Raw genomic sequence first — 16,890 nt, 5'->3', positions numbered from 1 at the left:
GGCGACGTTATATAACCATAAAACCGTCTCTGTTTCGTTACCGGATATATCGAAACCCCTGATGTTTTTGTGGCTGCATTGTCGTATCAAAAGGACCACATCATTTTCCAACCATACCCTAGCAACTATCATGATGTTGTTTAAACGCTCGATCATAATAGCAATCCATTATATTGATGACAATTTTTTTCCTCATGACATCAGGTACTTGTCAGTATTGAGGTTTAACTGAGCATTCAGCAGGAACACGCTTGATTGCTTCCGCTGGCTATAACTGCTACGCTTGACTACGACAGAATCAAACAAGATGGTCAGTTGTCTGGAGGTATTTTCCTTGGCGTAATTTCTCTGCTTACCTTCCCTACCAGTTACCGACGATTGCTGCGGTTAATGATTGCCATGCTTATCCAGATACTATTGGAGGAGAAGACGCAATACTTCGTTGCCTTCAGTCTGGATATAGCTCTCTATGGTGCCATGCTCGTGTTGGAGAGTGGATTTAAGGGGCGTAATGATAGCGTCCCAAGGATCACGAGCTGGTGAGGAGAATGAATAATCGATGGTATTGGCGTAAGATGCGTTCACAAGAGACGGTATAATGTAATTATTGGTTGGACGACGTTATATTACCATAAAACCGTCTCTTTTTCGTTACCGGATATATCGAAAACCATGATGTTTTAGCGGCTGCATTGTCGTATCAAAAGAGCCGCACCCATAGTAATCAGACTGGTCGTAAGTATGATGAAGTAACACATCAGAAATCAACTTCATCAGATCTCCAGCCAGTGGCACTAGGATCAGTGAACCCATAATCGGAATAATGGCGGTGGTCATGGCAGCTTGTCCTCCGGTACTCTACGTCAAAGTAGAAAGACTTGAGAGTAAAAGAACGTGAGTTAGACGCTTATTAATAAAGCTCTCTATATCGTTTTTTGAGGCCGAAAAATCACTCTCTTGGTGGTTTTTAAGTAATTGCGATAGAGACCAGATTACCAAAATGAATATGAATATCTTCAAAGTGACGATCGTCGAGGTGTTTTGGATCAAGCAGAATTGTAGAGTTTATTCTGACAGATTGCTTCATCTGATAGATGACTCCGTCATACGGCATCTTATAGACTGCACAGGAAAAGCTTAATTTTGCTGTTATACAGCCATCTTCCATAGCATAGAAGGCAGTACTGGATGAACAATCTACAGGGCTCATGAAGTTATTTGGGTCACCATATATCCGATTAACAGTATGCCATAGAGCATTCCCACAAGTTTGAGTGGCTAGATCTGAAACAGCTGTTGTCAAGTAGCCAGATAATTGCTCTATCTCTTTAGTATCACTTTTAGGTCCATCTGGTAAGTTATGGCTTAACTCCATACTTTTCATGGTACTTTGTTTTGAAAAATGAATAATCGACTCATAAGATGCAGAAAGCATTTGGTTGATTTGTGCATCAGATTGTTTGGTACTGATTTTTTTTGATGATACTTCACCTTCAGCTGGCATGCCTTGGGAATGGGGTTCATCAGGATTCTTATCGCTCAGCGTAAACTGTAAATCCTGATCTATCGCGCCATCTTTTTTATACGAAAGATATTGGTACTGTCCCCCTAACGTTTTGACATAAAAATCAAGCTTATTGTTAGGTGAAAACGCTGTAACCTCCATATTTCGTTTAAAATCTTCATAGAACTGCTTAATAATATGATTATCCAAGGTTCCCAAGTCCTTAATGTTTGGTAGTGCTGATCTATTTACTTCAATATGTGTTTTGTGGTCTGGAGAACATGATTGGGTTGTATTAGAAAATTTATGGAAGTGTAGCCACAACTTTAAGCCAGTAGAAACTGTCCTAACAATTTCTACCATCATATCTTTTGCATTGTCATTGGCGAGTTGAGTATACAGTTCTTTTACACGCGTTGAATCTTCATTAGCTTGATGTATTCCATCATGCATTTGCATTTGTTGATAATGTTTAAGAAGCTCTTGGGTTGTTTGTTTGGTAGAAAAGACAGGAGAGTCATCGCCTTCTGTTGGAAGGTAATATGAAAAGACCATGTGCCATGGTTCTGGCAAGCACCGAATTACTTCTTTTTTAACATATTCATTAAAATTGATTACTTCAGACTCTTCGTTGTACATTTCTGTAGGTGGTATATCTTGAGAAGGGCATTCGCTCTGTTCTATTCCCAAAAATCTTGCATATTGACCAGCCAATAGCTTTTTAGACCATTCATACCATGAAGTAGGCTTTTCAGAAGGAAGTTCATAGATGACCTTTTGATCATGGGAATGTGTCTCTGGTTTTTCAGTGTCCGCAAGGGCTGAAACATTCCTTTTATTTATTGCTGTAGCTTCAGGTGGATAAATTCTCTCCTTCTCTTTGTACGATTTAGTTACAGGTTGATCTATTTCCTTCTGGCATGATGTAGTTGCAGGCAGACCTTTTGCCTCTGATGCTTGCCGGTAAGTTGTATCTCTTGGATTGATTGGGGGGATTCTGCTGTTCATAGAACTATCTCCACGCGCTGTTAGACTTTTCTTACTTTCCCAAAAAGTCTAACATTCCATGATTTTCAATGGCTTCAACCAATATGCTCATATTATTAAACTATGGGAAACCGAGAATAACACCCAACGTACACGGTAATAGCCGCCAGATTAAGCATAATTACTTTGCACTCCGTACACTATTTGCGCTACCCTCTTGGGGAATCTGGGATTTTAAACTTTCATAGGCTCTAAAAAAGGCGAACTTCGTGCAGCTCCGTTATCTGAATTCTCAGAACCATCATAGTGACCGTTTTTAAGTACCTGTTACCTGTTGATTACTGTAGGTTGAATTAGTGTGACAATTTGTTTAGACCTATGTTCAATTTAATCTTAGCAAATTGATCAGTTAGTCTGTTGGTGCTGTTTTTTTTAAAAAAAACATCGAAAAGGCAAGTAGCTAGTTGTTGAATGAAGTGATAATAGATGGAGGCAGATCTATGATATGTCCTGACAATTAGCACTGGAAATTGTGTAACGAACTCAAACGAGTGTGGTTCCCTTGCTACGACGCCCAATTCATTAGTCCTCCATGATTACGAAGGCGAGAGAATTCCTTGTGGAAGTTACGATGTGCCAGCCAATTTCCACTTGAATCCAGTGAGCGTAGCTTTAACACAGCTGCTGCCACTTGCAAGCTACACTTTGTCCCGGTCAGATCCATACGGTCATTGATCAAATGGCGGCAAGCTCTCTCAATACTCCACTGGCAATCGGATAGCCAGCAGCATTCAACGTCTTGTCATAGCTGAGCCTGGGACGGTTTTTTTGAAGATAGTCTGCACATTTATCAATGGTCTCACGTTTTGTCAGATCTCTCTTGCTCGCATTTTGCTGGATTCCCCGGGCCACCTTGCTAGGCTCTCCCCTGAGTATCTTCAGGGACCGTTCTGCCACCCAGCGTTCAATAGCCTTATTAACTTTGTGGTGCAAGCAATGCTGGCTTTCTACAGATATTCAAGTACATGGATAAAGTCCATAATGATGGTTGCCTTAACTCCCTTCTTTTTCATAATCTAGGTAATCAGTTTCCGTTGATGATGGTGCCTATCAATAACAATGACCTACTGCCGTTTTTGCTCCTGATCTCGCCTGGGCGCTTCCTCGGAAGCTTCTTTTATCACGGCTTCCGGTTCTCTTTCTACACTGGCTCACACTCTCTTATTCTTGGCTAGAGGACGGAATTTAACAACGTTGTCGCTCTTCCGATCCATATACATGACCGATTCTGCCGTTTGAGGATTGGGGTTTACCGTATAAACGGAGGCTACCTGTGCCATTCGATTGCGATCTTTCTCCTCTCTTTGACTGAGCCTAGTTTGCAGCTTATGCTGACTCTTTTGCGCGTTCTTCCGTGTTGTTTCCCTCAACCATTCCTAGCGCATAACCAAGCCCTTACCGTCAAAACTTAGGATCTGCAGGTTTTCTGTGTGTTCAATCACGACCTTGCGTTGTTCGTAAAAACATCAGAGTATTGAGCCGTATCCGTTATCAGTTGTATACCCTGTCGTTTTCCAGCCATACTTTGACAACTATCACTATGTCGTTTAATAGTTCAACCATAAGAGCGATCCATCACATCTCTGGCAATTTTTTTCCTCATGCTATAAGAGTACTGGTCAGTATTGAGGTTTAACTGGACATCCAGAGTAACACGTAGGTTTGCTTCCGTTGGCTGTAACTACGACAGAACCAAACAAGCTGGTCAGTTGTCTTGGGGTATTTTTCTTGACGTGATCTCTCTGCTCGCCGTTGCTATCAGTTACCCACTATTGCTGCTGGTCATCATCGGCCTGTTTATTCAGATACCCTTGAAGGATAAGGCGAAATACTTCGTTGCCTCTAATCTTGATATAGCTATCTAGTAGGTGCCATGCTTTTGTTGGAGAGTGGACTAGAGGTGCTGAATGATAACGTCCAAACGATCACGAGCTATGAGAAGAATGACTAATAGATGGTATTGGCGCAGGATGCGTTCGCAATAGACGGTGTTATTGGAGTTATTGGAGTTATTGGAGTTATTGGAGTTATTGGAGTTATTGGAGTTATTGGAGTTATTGGAGTTATTGGAGTTATTGGAGTTATTGGAGTTATTGGAGTTATTGGAGTTATTGGAGTTATTGGAGTTATTGGAGTTATTGGAGTTATTGGAGTTATTGGAGTTATTGGAGTTATTGGAGTTATTGGAGTTATTGGAGTTATTGGAGTTATTGGAGTTATTGGAGTTATTGGAGTTATTGGAGTTATTGGAGTTATTGGAGTTATTGGAGTTATTGGAGTTATTGGAGTTATTGGAGTTATTGGAGTTATTGGAGTTATTGGAGTTATTGGAGTTATTGGTTTGACGATGTTATATGACCATCCAACCGTTTCTTTTTCGGTACCTGATATATCGAAAACCGTGATGTTTTAACGGCTGCGTTGTCGTATCAAGAGAGCCGCACCCAAATCATATCCTGATGACCTCTGTTCATCAGCCAGCTTCAGGAGCCTTGCTGGCACGTGGCAAGTTCGTGCAGCCATGTAACCAAGCTTTGATACCATTGCTTTCAAATTAAAGCGCCGGTTTAAGCGATAGCAATATTTAGCAAGGTATCTTAGCAGATGCTTTGGGTTAATATTGTAGTAACTGTCTTTCAGAGAATTTTTGACGTTCCCGATCATGGTGGTGGCCCACGTTAACAACTAATTAGCCATCGATTCGTGACCCCCACATGTTACAACCGCTGAATGTGTGTGTCCGGCGTCGGCTATTCCTGTGGATGCACTGAGGCCATCACTGACAACACCGCAGGGATGATCACCGAGATGCTTTTGTGCCCATAATTCTAGCTTCTTTTTCCGGAAACTGGTGACCATGCTGAAACGCGTATACAGTGGGTAGTTTTACTCGTTGGTTCGCATGGCGGCAACAAAGGGGTGTTTGTTTTTATAACTTCATCCACGTTCGCCCTCATGTTTTTCACCACCCCAGTAGGAATCATCCATCTGAACATGTCCCTGCAGAGGATGGCTGTTATCACGTTCTTTCATTATTGTATAAGCTTGTGCTTCAAGCGCCAAGCAGCATTATAAGAGATTTCCAGTTGTCTCGAGAGCTCTATGGCCGATATGCCATTCTTGGTCTGAGTCATGAAAAACATGCCTATAAACCAAGTGGTAAAGGGCAGTCTGCTAGCTTCCAGGATGGTGCCACTGGTCAATGATGTCTGGTGACGGAAGAGATTGCGCTGGTAGAGCTCACGTGGTTGTAGGGTGCAATACTGCCGACAACAACACAGAGGACATTCAAACCCATTCGGCCACCTCCATTTGCAAACTGGTCACGGCATTGTTGTTCCTGGGCATATTGTTGAAAGAACTCCACAAGGCTCATGCCTTTCTGAAACTTAATTTTGTTTTTGGCTATGATGCACCTTCTACTTTGAGGAAAAACGGTATCGTAAGTTGAGATCAGAAGGAGGTTTAGGTCAGATGGGAATAAGGAATCATATTGATGCAAAAGGCAAAGAGAGAGAAAAGTACCATTATGAAAATATGATGAGCCTGATGAAAAGCTGAAATCCCTGCCAGATTGGCAGCAATATTTGAAGGAATGGACTCTGCCGCATGCACTTTAGTCAAAGGAGGAATTAATGGGCGATAATGAGGAGGCTGAATAACTCAAGTCCGTCATAGAATCGTTGTTTAAAACCAGTTTTGAACAAAAGGCTTGGAATCATTGGGTTACGTTCTTTTTAGGCTCATTTTAGGATTGGGAAAGACCTCTCAATATTGTGGATAGGGCAATAAGTAGGACGTTTTCTATGCTGATGAACACTGTGATCGGGCATCGAGGTATTGCCGGTGAGGCACCGGAAAATACACTTTCCGGTATTCGGCTGGCAGCCATGCAAGGACTGCAGTGGATTGAGCTGGATGTCACTCTGCTTGGCGATGGGACTCCTGTGCTTTTCCACGACCGAAGGTTGAACCGCACCACGGATACAAAAGGAAGGTTGAGTTCGTTAACCTGGTCTAGGTTACCAGAAATTGATGCAGGACGTTGGTTCTCTGAACAGTTTTCGAGTGAAAGGATTCCAAAGCTGGATGAAGCGCTGATGTTAATTAAGGAGCTTGGGCTTGGTCTTAACCTTGAGTTAAAAACCAATGGTTGTTCAGAATCTAGGTTGGTAACAAAAGTCTTGCAGGTAATAGAAGAAGTGGCGTTTTCAAAAGACAGGCTGTTGATCTCCAGTTTTAATGATCAGGCTTTGGTTAATTTGTCATCCAGCTCTAACATACGGGTTGGCTGTTTATTTGAGCGATTACCATTTAGTTGGCGAAATAAAGCAAAGAAGGTTAATGCTGTATCTATTCACTTGAACGGCAAACGAATATCACAGGCGCAAGCTGCAAAGATAAAAGCAGCAGGGTATGAACTCTACTGTTATACGGTGAATACTCAGGCTGCAATGCAGCAGCTGAATCAGTTGGGCGTTAATGGTGTTTTTACTGATTTCCCTCAACGGATTTCTTGAGTTTTCGGCTATGAGCCTGTCGGACTTACTACTGACCTACTGCCTCAAATCGATCTTTTTCTCGCTACGGACAGCTAAGACCGACAGGCTCTTGGCGATAAAATTAAACATAGAACCAAGCGTATTCCTTGAACTAAAGGTGGTTGAGCATTGTGGGTGAGATAACAAAATCATCGTCTTCTCCTAACACAGTATCTTCGCCTGTTTCATTATTACAGAAAGTGGTACTGCCAATAGTGACATGTGATACGGGTCATACATTTTTGCGATGGAGTGCTCTCTGAGTAATGCGTCTGGTATATTATAAGAAGTGGAGAGTTTTGTTCTTTGTATGATATGTTCGACTTTTCTTACTTTCCAGAAAAGTTGAACATTACCTGACTTTTAAGGGTTTCAGTCAATACGATCATATGACCAAACTATGGGGAACTGAGAATAGCACCAAATTTACACGGCGATAGCCGCAGATTACGCGTAGTATGTTGTGCGTAATTTACGCTGTAACCGTTGGTAAGTTAGGGATTTTAAACTCTCATGGTCTCTAAAAGAGTCGAACATCTCGTGTTCTTTTATAGTCAGTTACATCTTCAGATAAGGTCTTCATACACTGTTCCCCTTAAGACTATTAAGTAAGTTGCTGACAGGGAATAAGTTTATCCATACGAGCAAGGAAGATTTTTTGCTGGTCTGGCGACTTTTTTTGGCGAATTCAGAGTCAAAAAAGCTGAGCTGTTGCTCCATGGCTAATCTCTGGCAAAGGCTGATAGGAGATTAGCTTATCATTGGGTACTTAACTGCAGCTACCAATACCTTCCCAAGCTTTGTGATCTGCTTTGGGTGTGGCTCTTTTGCTACGATAATGTAGCCGCTAAAACGTCATGGTTTTCGATATATCTGGTAACGAAAAAGAGACGGTTTTATGGTTATATAATGTCGCTTAACCAATAACCACATAATATCGGCTATTGTGAATGCATCCTACGGTAATACCATCAATTATCCATTCTTCTAACCAGCTCGGGATCATGCAGTACCTTACATCCACTATCCAACAAGAGCATGACACCATAGAGAGCTATATCTGGACTTAAGGCAATGAAGTATTGCTCCTTCTCCTCCAAGGGTATCTGGATAAACAGGCAATGATGAGCTACCGTAATTGTCGGTAACGAGTAGCGTCGGTGAGCATAGAAATAATGTTAGAAAAAATACCTCCCGACAACTGACAAGCTTGTTTGGTTTTGTCGTAGTCAGGTGTCGCAGTTACAGCAAGCGAAAGCAACCAAGCGTGTTTTCGCTGTATGTTCAGTTAAACCTAAATACTGACAGGTACTATGATGGCACGAGGGGGGGGGGAATTGTCAGGGATGTTATGGATCGCTCTTATGATCGAACGATTAAACGACATCGTAAGAGTTGTCCAAGTGTGGTTGGAAAACGACAGTCTATGCAATTGGTAGCGGATACGGCTCAAAACTTTGAGGATTTTTACAAACAACACAAGATTGGGATTGAGCAAACAGAAGACCTGCAGATCCTGAGTTTTGACGTTAAGGGTTTGGTGATACGCTAGGAATGGTTGAGGGAAGCAACCAAGAAGAACGCGAAAAATAGTCAACAGAAGCTGCAAACAAGTCTAAGTATTGGAGAGAAGAAAGATCGCAAACGAATGGCACCGGTAGCAGCCGTTTATACGGTAAAACCAGATCCTAGAACGGCAAAATCGGTCATGGATATGGATCGGAAGAGCGATAACGTTGTTAAATTCCGTCCTCACGCTGGGAATAAGAGAGTACGGGTCAGCGTAGAAAGAGAGGTGGAAGCCGTGATAGAAGAAGCTTTCTAGTAAGTGCTAAGGCTAGAGCCGGAGAAGAAACGGCAGTGGATCATTGTTATTGGTAGGCACCATCATCAGCGGACACTGATTACTTGGATTATGAAAAAGAAGGGAGTTAAGGCTACCATCATCATGGACTTTATTCATGTACTGGTATATCTGTGGAAAACTGGTCACTGCTTACACGACAAAGGGCTGAGGGTATTGAAAGCTGGGTGGCAGAACGGTCCCTGCAGATACTTAGGGAGAGTCTGGCAAGGTGGCCATGGGAATCCGGCAAAGTGCGAGCAAGAGAGGTCTGACAAAACGTGAGGCCATTGATAAGTGTGCAGATTATCTTTTAAAAAACCGTCCTTGGCTCTGCTACGACAAGGCGCTGAATGCGGGCTATCAGATTGTCAGTGGAGTCATTGAGAGCTTGTTGCTATTTGATCAATGATCGTATGGAGCTAACTCGGCAAAGTGTAGTTTGCTAGTGGTAGAGGCTCTGTTGAAGCTACGCTAACTGGATTCAAGTGGAGATTGGTAGGTGTATTGGAACTTTCATAAGGAATGTTCTCGCCTTCGTAATCATGGAGAACTAATGAGTGTGGCGTCGTAACAAGGGAACCACACCCATCTATTTTCTACATACCTGACCTCTAGCCTTTGCAGTAATTCTTGCAATTTGATTGTAGGGTTTTAGATGTATGTTACAGTCTAGGTATGAAAGTAACTTCAGGGTTGCTTCTGTTTTGGAGTTTGGCAAAGCAGAGAGGTAATGGAAAGCAAGCCTGAGCAGTAGTTCGATACGAATCGCGAGTTTGTTATGAAGGGGATTGCTACTTCAGAAGATATTAAGATTCGATGTTCGACTTTTCTTGCTTCCCAGAAAAGTAGAACATTCCATAGCTTTCAATGGATTAAGCTAATACGAGCATATAATCAAACTCTGGGAGACTGAGAATAAGGTATAACTACGTGCCGGCAGCCGCAGATTAAGCATAATTATGGTGCTCTAACATACACTATTTACGCTGTAACCCTTGGGAAGTAAGGGATGTTAAGTTTCCATGGTCTCTAAAAAAGTCGAACACGCGTATATTAAGCTGCTGGTGGGAGCATTTTATGGCAGAGTTCCAAAAGACGCAGTGTTGTGACCTATATTTAACGATATTGGCCAAGTTTATTGGGAATACCATTACCTGCAATGGTTGCATTTTGGGGATCATTGCTGTTGAAGTCGCGAAGTGACCGAATAAATGCGCTACAGCCTCATCTCCATATATTCCAAAGTGTGGTTTTTAGTCATGAACAGATGGAGCGTGACCGGCTATTTTCGACAAAACACTGAATGATTAACGTGAGTTCGACGCTTCAATTTTGGCTACATCCCATGGATTTGAAGAGTTTAAGGAATGGTGATGTTTTTTGAAAAGTGCCCATAGCTCCTTCTGAGCCTTTGCCAACCAATAAAGTACTCAAATCATTCTTTTTCTGTAACAGGAATATGTGAAAACATGCTGAAGCCTATGTAGCGCGAGTGATTAACTCGTCGACTCACGTGAATTAGGGGAGTGTATGTGGGTAGAACAGGATAGGAAGGCCTGTCCCGGCAGATACCTTAAATTCCGTCTATTTCTCTAAGATATTTGAACAGCTTTCTTGCTGCAGACGAAGGCTTCTCCTGTGCTGGTTCTTTCTGAGCATTGCGAACCAATTGGCGGATATGCCGTGGGTCAGCCTCATGGTGGTGTTCCAGATACTGGGTTAGTGCAGCATGATTATCATTATCGTGGATAAGCTGGTCTCGCCACCTTTCCAACTGATGGAATCGACGGTTGTGCTCTTCACTGGAAGAGTTCAGTTGATTCAGCATCTCCATTACTGGTTCTATATCCTGATCAGCTAACAGCTTTCCAATAAAACCAAGGTGCCGCTTTCTGGCATTATGACTTTTAATGCGTTTACTCTCATCTAGGGCTTCACGAAGGCGGTCATTCAGAGGCAGCTTATTCAGCAGTGCGGGCTTAAGTTCCATCAGACGGGCACCGATACTCTTCAGCTCATCCATGTCTCGCTTTAGTTCGGATTTACTGACAATGATTATTTCTTTGGTTTCTTCATCGTCCCATGATTCCTGAATATGACGGCTCTTTTTACTCATAGAGGCTTACCATTGGTGTAGATTTTCGATTTTCATAAAGTTAGATTACAACAAATCAGTTCTATGGGTATAAAAATAGATACCTTACTACGCGATGTTTGGCTTTTTTAGAGACCACAGAAGTTGGAAATCCCTGACTTCCCAATGGTTACAGCGTAAATAGTGTTCGTTAGCGCAACATAATTATGCTGCATCTTGCGGCTATCGGCGTGTAAGTTGGGCGTTATTCTCGATTTTCCATAGTTTGGTCATATGGGCTGAAGCACTTGAAAATCATGTAATGTTCAACTTTTCGGGAAAGTAAGAACAGTTTAACATCTAGTATTCAATTATTAGTATCTTACTTCAGGATGTTTCTAAGTTGGGATGTTGCTTACCTTGTATATGATGGAATAACTATCGGATGCATTATTTGATTAGCCGCGGCACAATAGAGATAAATAAAACAGATTAGGTGTAATCATGGGAGAATCTTCCAATGCAGTACTGGATCCACGTAGCGAAGAGGTCAGGCTGAAAACACTGGCCAGCGATATTATTTATGAGGCCTCCAAGCATGGAGCTGATGCCTGTGAGGTCGGTATCAGTACGGATACTGGCCTGTCCGTTAGTGTTCGTATGGGGGATGTTGACACTGTTGAGTTTAACCGTGACCAAGGATTGGGTATTACCGTGTACCTTGGTAAACGAAAAGGTACTGCGAGTACTTCTGACAGCAGCCCACGGGCTATACGTGAAACGGTAAAAGCTGCCTGTGATATCGCCCGTTATGCCTCTGAAGACCCTTATGCAGGTCTTGCTGACGTTGCTTTGATGGCTAAGTTGGAGTCGCTACCTGATCTTGATTTGTATCACCCATGGGGGATTGATGCCCAGCAGGCTATTGACCTAGCTTTGCAATGTGAAGATGCGGGCCGAGCCTACAGTAATAAAATTATTAATTCCGATGGCGTCAGTGTATCCAGCCATCATGGCTGCCGTGTCTATGGAAACAGCCATGGTTTTGTTGGCAGTTATGTTTCCAGTCGTCACAGTCTTAGTGCTGTCCTGATTGGCATGCAGGGTAATGAGATGCAACGGAATTACTGGTACACAGTGCACCGGAATGCCAATGAGCTTGAAAAAGCGATCGAAGTTGGTAATAAAGCTGCCGAACGAGCGGTCCGACGGTTAGGGGCTCGCAAAGTGGGTACTTCTGAAGTGCCTGTTCTGTTTGCTCCGGAAGTAGCGTCAGGTCTGATCTCTCACCTCCTAGGTGCGATCAGTGGTGGAAGTCTCTGCCGACAGGCCTCTTTCCTGCTGGACCACTTGGGTAAACAGATTTTCCCTGAATGGATGCGCATTCATGAACAGCCTCTGTTAAAGGGCATGCTAGGGTCTGCAAGTTTTGATAATGATGGGCTGGCGACGTATGCCAAGGACTTCATTACCGACGGTATTTTACAGCATTACATTTTAAGTACTTATTCTGCCCGCAAGTTAGGCATGGACAGTACTGGTAATGCCGGTGGTGTAAATAACCTGTTTGTTGAAAGTAATGCTGGAGATCATGGTGAACTGTTGAAGCAAATGGGTACAGGTTTACTGGTAACAGAATTGATGGGACAGGGAGTTAATACCGTAACAGGCGATTATTCCCGTGGTGCTGGTGGTTTCTGGGTAGAGAATGGGGAAATCCAGTTCCCGGTTTCAGAAGTGACTATTGCTGGTAACCTGAAGGATATCTATCGCAATATTGTTGCGGTCGGTAATGATGTGGATAAGCGTGGCAATATCCAGACAGGCTCGATTCTGATTAGCAATATGAAGCTGGCTGGAGAGTGATGTTTTAACCACGAAGATCACGAAGTGCCGATAATTATTCCTCGGTAACGTAGCTGCTCCATGCGTTACTCTACCGTTTGCATCCATGCAGTCGTGTATGATTAGCACTTACGTCTGCCATGGCTGTTGCACAAGGTAAAGTAACGTGAGTTCGACGCTCAGAAAGCCATTGGTACACCTTCTGTTAGTACTGAAACATAAATATGTGGCTTCTTGGGCTGTTGTGCACAGACAGTCAATCCTGCCATCATGTTTACAGCAAAGTTAAATGGTGAACGGTGCTGAGTATGTTGGATCTGAAAATATGCTTCAACTGATCATTTACGCTGTCTATTATTGCCCGTTCCCGCAACATTATTTTATCAAAGGCCTTTGGTGTGGTTCCCTTGCTACGACACCACATTTATTAGTTCTCCATGATTACGAAGGTGAGCGCATTCCTTATGGAAGTTCCAATACGTCTGCCAATCTCCACTTTAATTCAGCGAGTGTAGTTTCAACACAGCCTCTGCCCCTTGCAAACTCCACTGTGCCAAAGTTTAGATACATACGGTCATTGATCAATCAATGACTCTACTGGCACCCTGATAGCCAGCATCCAGCGCCTTGTCATAGCATAGTTTGGGACGGTTTTTTTGAAGGTAGTCTGGGCACTTACCAATGGCTTACCGGTTTTGTCAGACCTTTCTTGCTAGCACTTTGTCGGATTCCCAGCGCCACCTTGTTAGACTCTCCCCTGAGTTCTGTAGGGACCGTTCTGCCACCCAGCTTTCAATAGTCCTATACCCTTTGTCGTGTAAGTAGAAACCGGCTTTCCACAGATATTCAAGTACATGTGTAAAGTCCATGATAATGGTTGCCTTCACTACCTTCTTTTTCATATTAACGGTAATTAGTTGCGTTGATGATGGTGCCCATCAATAACAATGACCCACTGCCGTTTCTGCTCTGGATCTAGCCTGAGCGTTTCCTAGAAAGCTTCTTCTATCACGGCTACGCCTCTCATTATACACTGGCATACACTCTCTGATTCTTGGCGGGAGGACGTAATTTAACAACGTTGTCGCTCTGCCAATCCATATCCATGACCGATTTTGCCGTTCTAGGATTGGATTTTACCGTACAAACGGTGACTACCTGTGCCATTCGTTTGCGATCTTTCTTCTCTCCCGGACTTAGCTTGGTTTGCAGCTTATGCTTACTCTTTGGCGCGTTCTTCCGGGTTGCTTTCCTTAACTTCGGGCGCATCACCAAGCTCTTACCGTCAAAACTGATTATCTGCAGGTTTTCTGTTTGCTCAAGCACAATCTTGCGCTGTTCGTAAAAGTCTTCAAGTTTTGAGCCGTATCCGCTACCAGTTGTATAACCTGTCGTTTTCCAACCATACCGCGGTAACTCTCACGATGTTGTTTAATTGTTCGATCATAAGAGCAATCCATTATATTGCTGACAATTTTTTTCCTCATGCCATCAGAATACTTGTTAGTATTGAGGTTTAACTGAGCATTCAGCTGAAACACGTTTGATTGCTTTTGCTGGCTGTAACTGCGGCGCCGGACTACGACAGAACCAAACAAGCTGGTTAGTTGTCTGAAGGTATTTTCCCTGACGTAATTTCTCTGCTCACCGTAGTTACTAGTTACCGATGATTGCTGCGGTTAATTATTGCTCTGTTTATCCAGACACCATTGGAGGAGAAGCCGCAATACTTCGTTGCCTTCAGTCTGGATATAGTTCTCTATGGTGGTATGCTCTTGTGGGAGAATGGATTCAAGGTGCCGAATGATCACGAGCCGGTGAGAAGAATTAATAATCGATGGTATTGGCGTAAGATGCGTTCACAAGAGACGGTATTATGTAGTTATTTGTTTGGCGACGTTATATCACTATAAAACCGTCTCTTTTTCGTTACCTGATATATCAAAATCATGATTCTTTAGCTGCTTCGTTGTCGTATAAAAATAGCCGTACCAAAAGGCCTTCAGCTATTTTGGCTTCATATTTTTCTGACTTTTGTTACTAGGTTAAGGCCTTTCTCTTGCAACCAAGCTACCAACTGCTCAGAGACGTAGCCCTTATCTCCATAAATCCAATCAGTTAACTATTCGATGATATCTGGCACTGGTTTACGGTTTACGGTGTTAGCCGTTGTCAGGCAAAATGACAGAACTTCTCCAACAAGATGGTTAATGATAAGGTGTAACTTAAAACCAAACCTACACCATGTAGACGTTTTGCCACGCTTACCATCTTCACTGAAGACCTTGTCGCTGTCGATCCTATGATTGTCACAGACAAATATGGGCGTCGATTCAATGAATGACAAGCTCGTTGGTTGCCCCATGCACTGAGACTCTAGACAAACCGCTTACGGTATCATAGCCTGTTTCATTAGTGCTACAAAGTGGTTGTATGATACCAAGTTCGGGGAATAGTCTAATTTATGGTGTGTCTGTCTTTCACTACCCCTGTCAGGAATATACCGACTCGTAAAAAGCACCTACAATTCGTATGATCGTACATTGCTTTCCTTCAAGTCAACTCCGTGTCGCTCTTGATTACTGATCGTTAGCTCATTAATTCCCTGGAAACAGAATAATACCTATCTGGAGGTGTGGTTCTGGCAGGGTTTTTTCTTTTTATTTGGAAGGCATCTGTTTTGCCTTTTTAGCTAATGTCTTATTTTGTACTGTAAAGCAGCGCAGACCATCAGACATAGTGTCATTACCATCAGCACCGCTCCAATGAGTTCAGGCTTTTTAAGGTTAAAGGTACGACACTAGGAAATCTTGGCTTTTCAGAAATCGAAACCCTATTTCCATATGTTGCTGCCCATTATGGGTAGATCACAATTCACCTGCATTCAGATCGTCCTTATTCAGGTCATTCGTGCCTAGGATAAACCAACCAAGTGAAGCCTGTGTATCCTAGTATTTCGCGCAGGCTATGAAGCAGGCTGCTTGTACATGGTATTCCATATGGTCAGGCTCACTATCTATCGATGGGAGGCATTTTTTCTATAGCATGGCTTGCTGATAACCTCTGGCTATGAGCTTTGACAGTATCAAAAGAGCCTTCCCCATTTGGATAAGCAGGCCAATGATGAGCCTTAGTAATAGTAGGTAACTGGTAGCGACGGTGAGCAGAGAAATCACGTCAGAAAAAATACCTACAGACAACTGACCCGCTTGTTTGGTTCTGTCGTAGTCAAGCGTCTCAGCTACAGCAGCGGAAGCAATCCAGAGTGTTTCCGCTGGATGTTCAGTTAAACCGCAATACTGGCCAGTGCTCTGATGGCATGAGGGGGAAAATTGTCAGCGATGTGATGGATAGCTCTTATAATCGAACGGTTAAACGACATCGTGAGAGTTACCATGGTATGGTTGGGAAACAACAGACTATGCAACTAGTAGCGGATACGGCTCAAGACTTTGAGGCTTTTTACGAACAGTGCAAGGTTGTGATTGAGCAAACAGAAGATCTGCAGATCCTCAATTTTGACGGTAAGTGCTTGGTGATGCGCTAGGAATGGTTGATGAAAGCAACACGTAAGAACGCGCAAAAGAGTCAGCTTAAGTTGCAAGCCAAGCTCAGTCTAGGAGAGAAGGAAGATTGCAACCGAATGGCACAGGTAGCCACCGTTTATATGGTAAAATTAAATCCTCGAACGGCATAATCGGTCATGGATATGGATCGGAAGAGCGACAACGTTGTAAAATTCCGTCCTCACAAGACAAGAATAAGATAGTGTGGGACAGTGTAGAGAGAGAGGCTGAAGCCGTGATAGAAGGAGCTTTAGAGGAAGCTCTCAGGCTAGATCCGGAGCAGAAACGGCAGTGAGTCATTGTTATTGATGGGCACCATCATCAGCGGACACTGATTACCGTGATTATGAGAAAGAAGAGAGTTAAGGCAGCCATATTATGGACTTTATCCATGTATTTGAATGTCTGTGGAAAGCCGGTTACTGTTCACACGCCAAGGGTTATGATGTTATTGAAAGCTGGGTGGA

The 16,890-nt window shown here is 43.0% G+C and overlaps 1 protein-coding gene across 1 annotated transcript; it reads right to left on the bottom strand.

Annotated features, from left to right (window-relative positions):
• Nucleotides 1-10,511: 10,511 nt before the first annotated feature.
• On the bottom strand, nt 10,512-10,961 carry LOC311328499 (dual-action ribosomal maturation protein DarP-like; the record flags this gene model as incomplete). The annotated part of the gene is made up of 1 exon (XM_084462459.1): nt 10,512-10,961. One exon carries the CDS (start codon nt 10,959-10,961, stop codon nt 10,512-10,514), a length of 450 nt encoding a protein of 149 aa, XP_084318585.1.
• Nucleotides 10,962-16,890: the final 5,929 nt, after the last annotated feature.

This window comes from Borostomias antarcticus (genome assembly GCF_949987555.1).
Source record: "Borostomias antarcticus genome assembly, contig: scaffold_63, whole genome shotgun sequence".
NCBI lineage: Eukaryota > Metazoa > Chordata > Actinopteri > Stomiiformes > Stomiidae > Borostomias > Borostomias antarcticus.
This window is presented reverse-complemented; position numbering and strand designations above follow the sequence as displayed.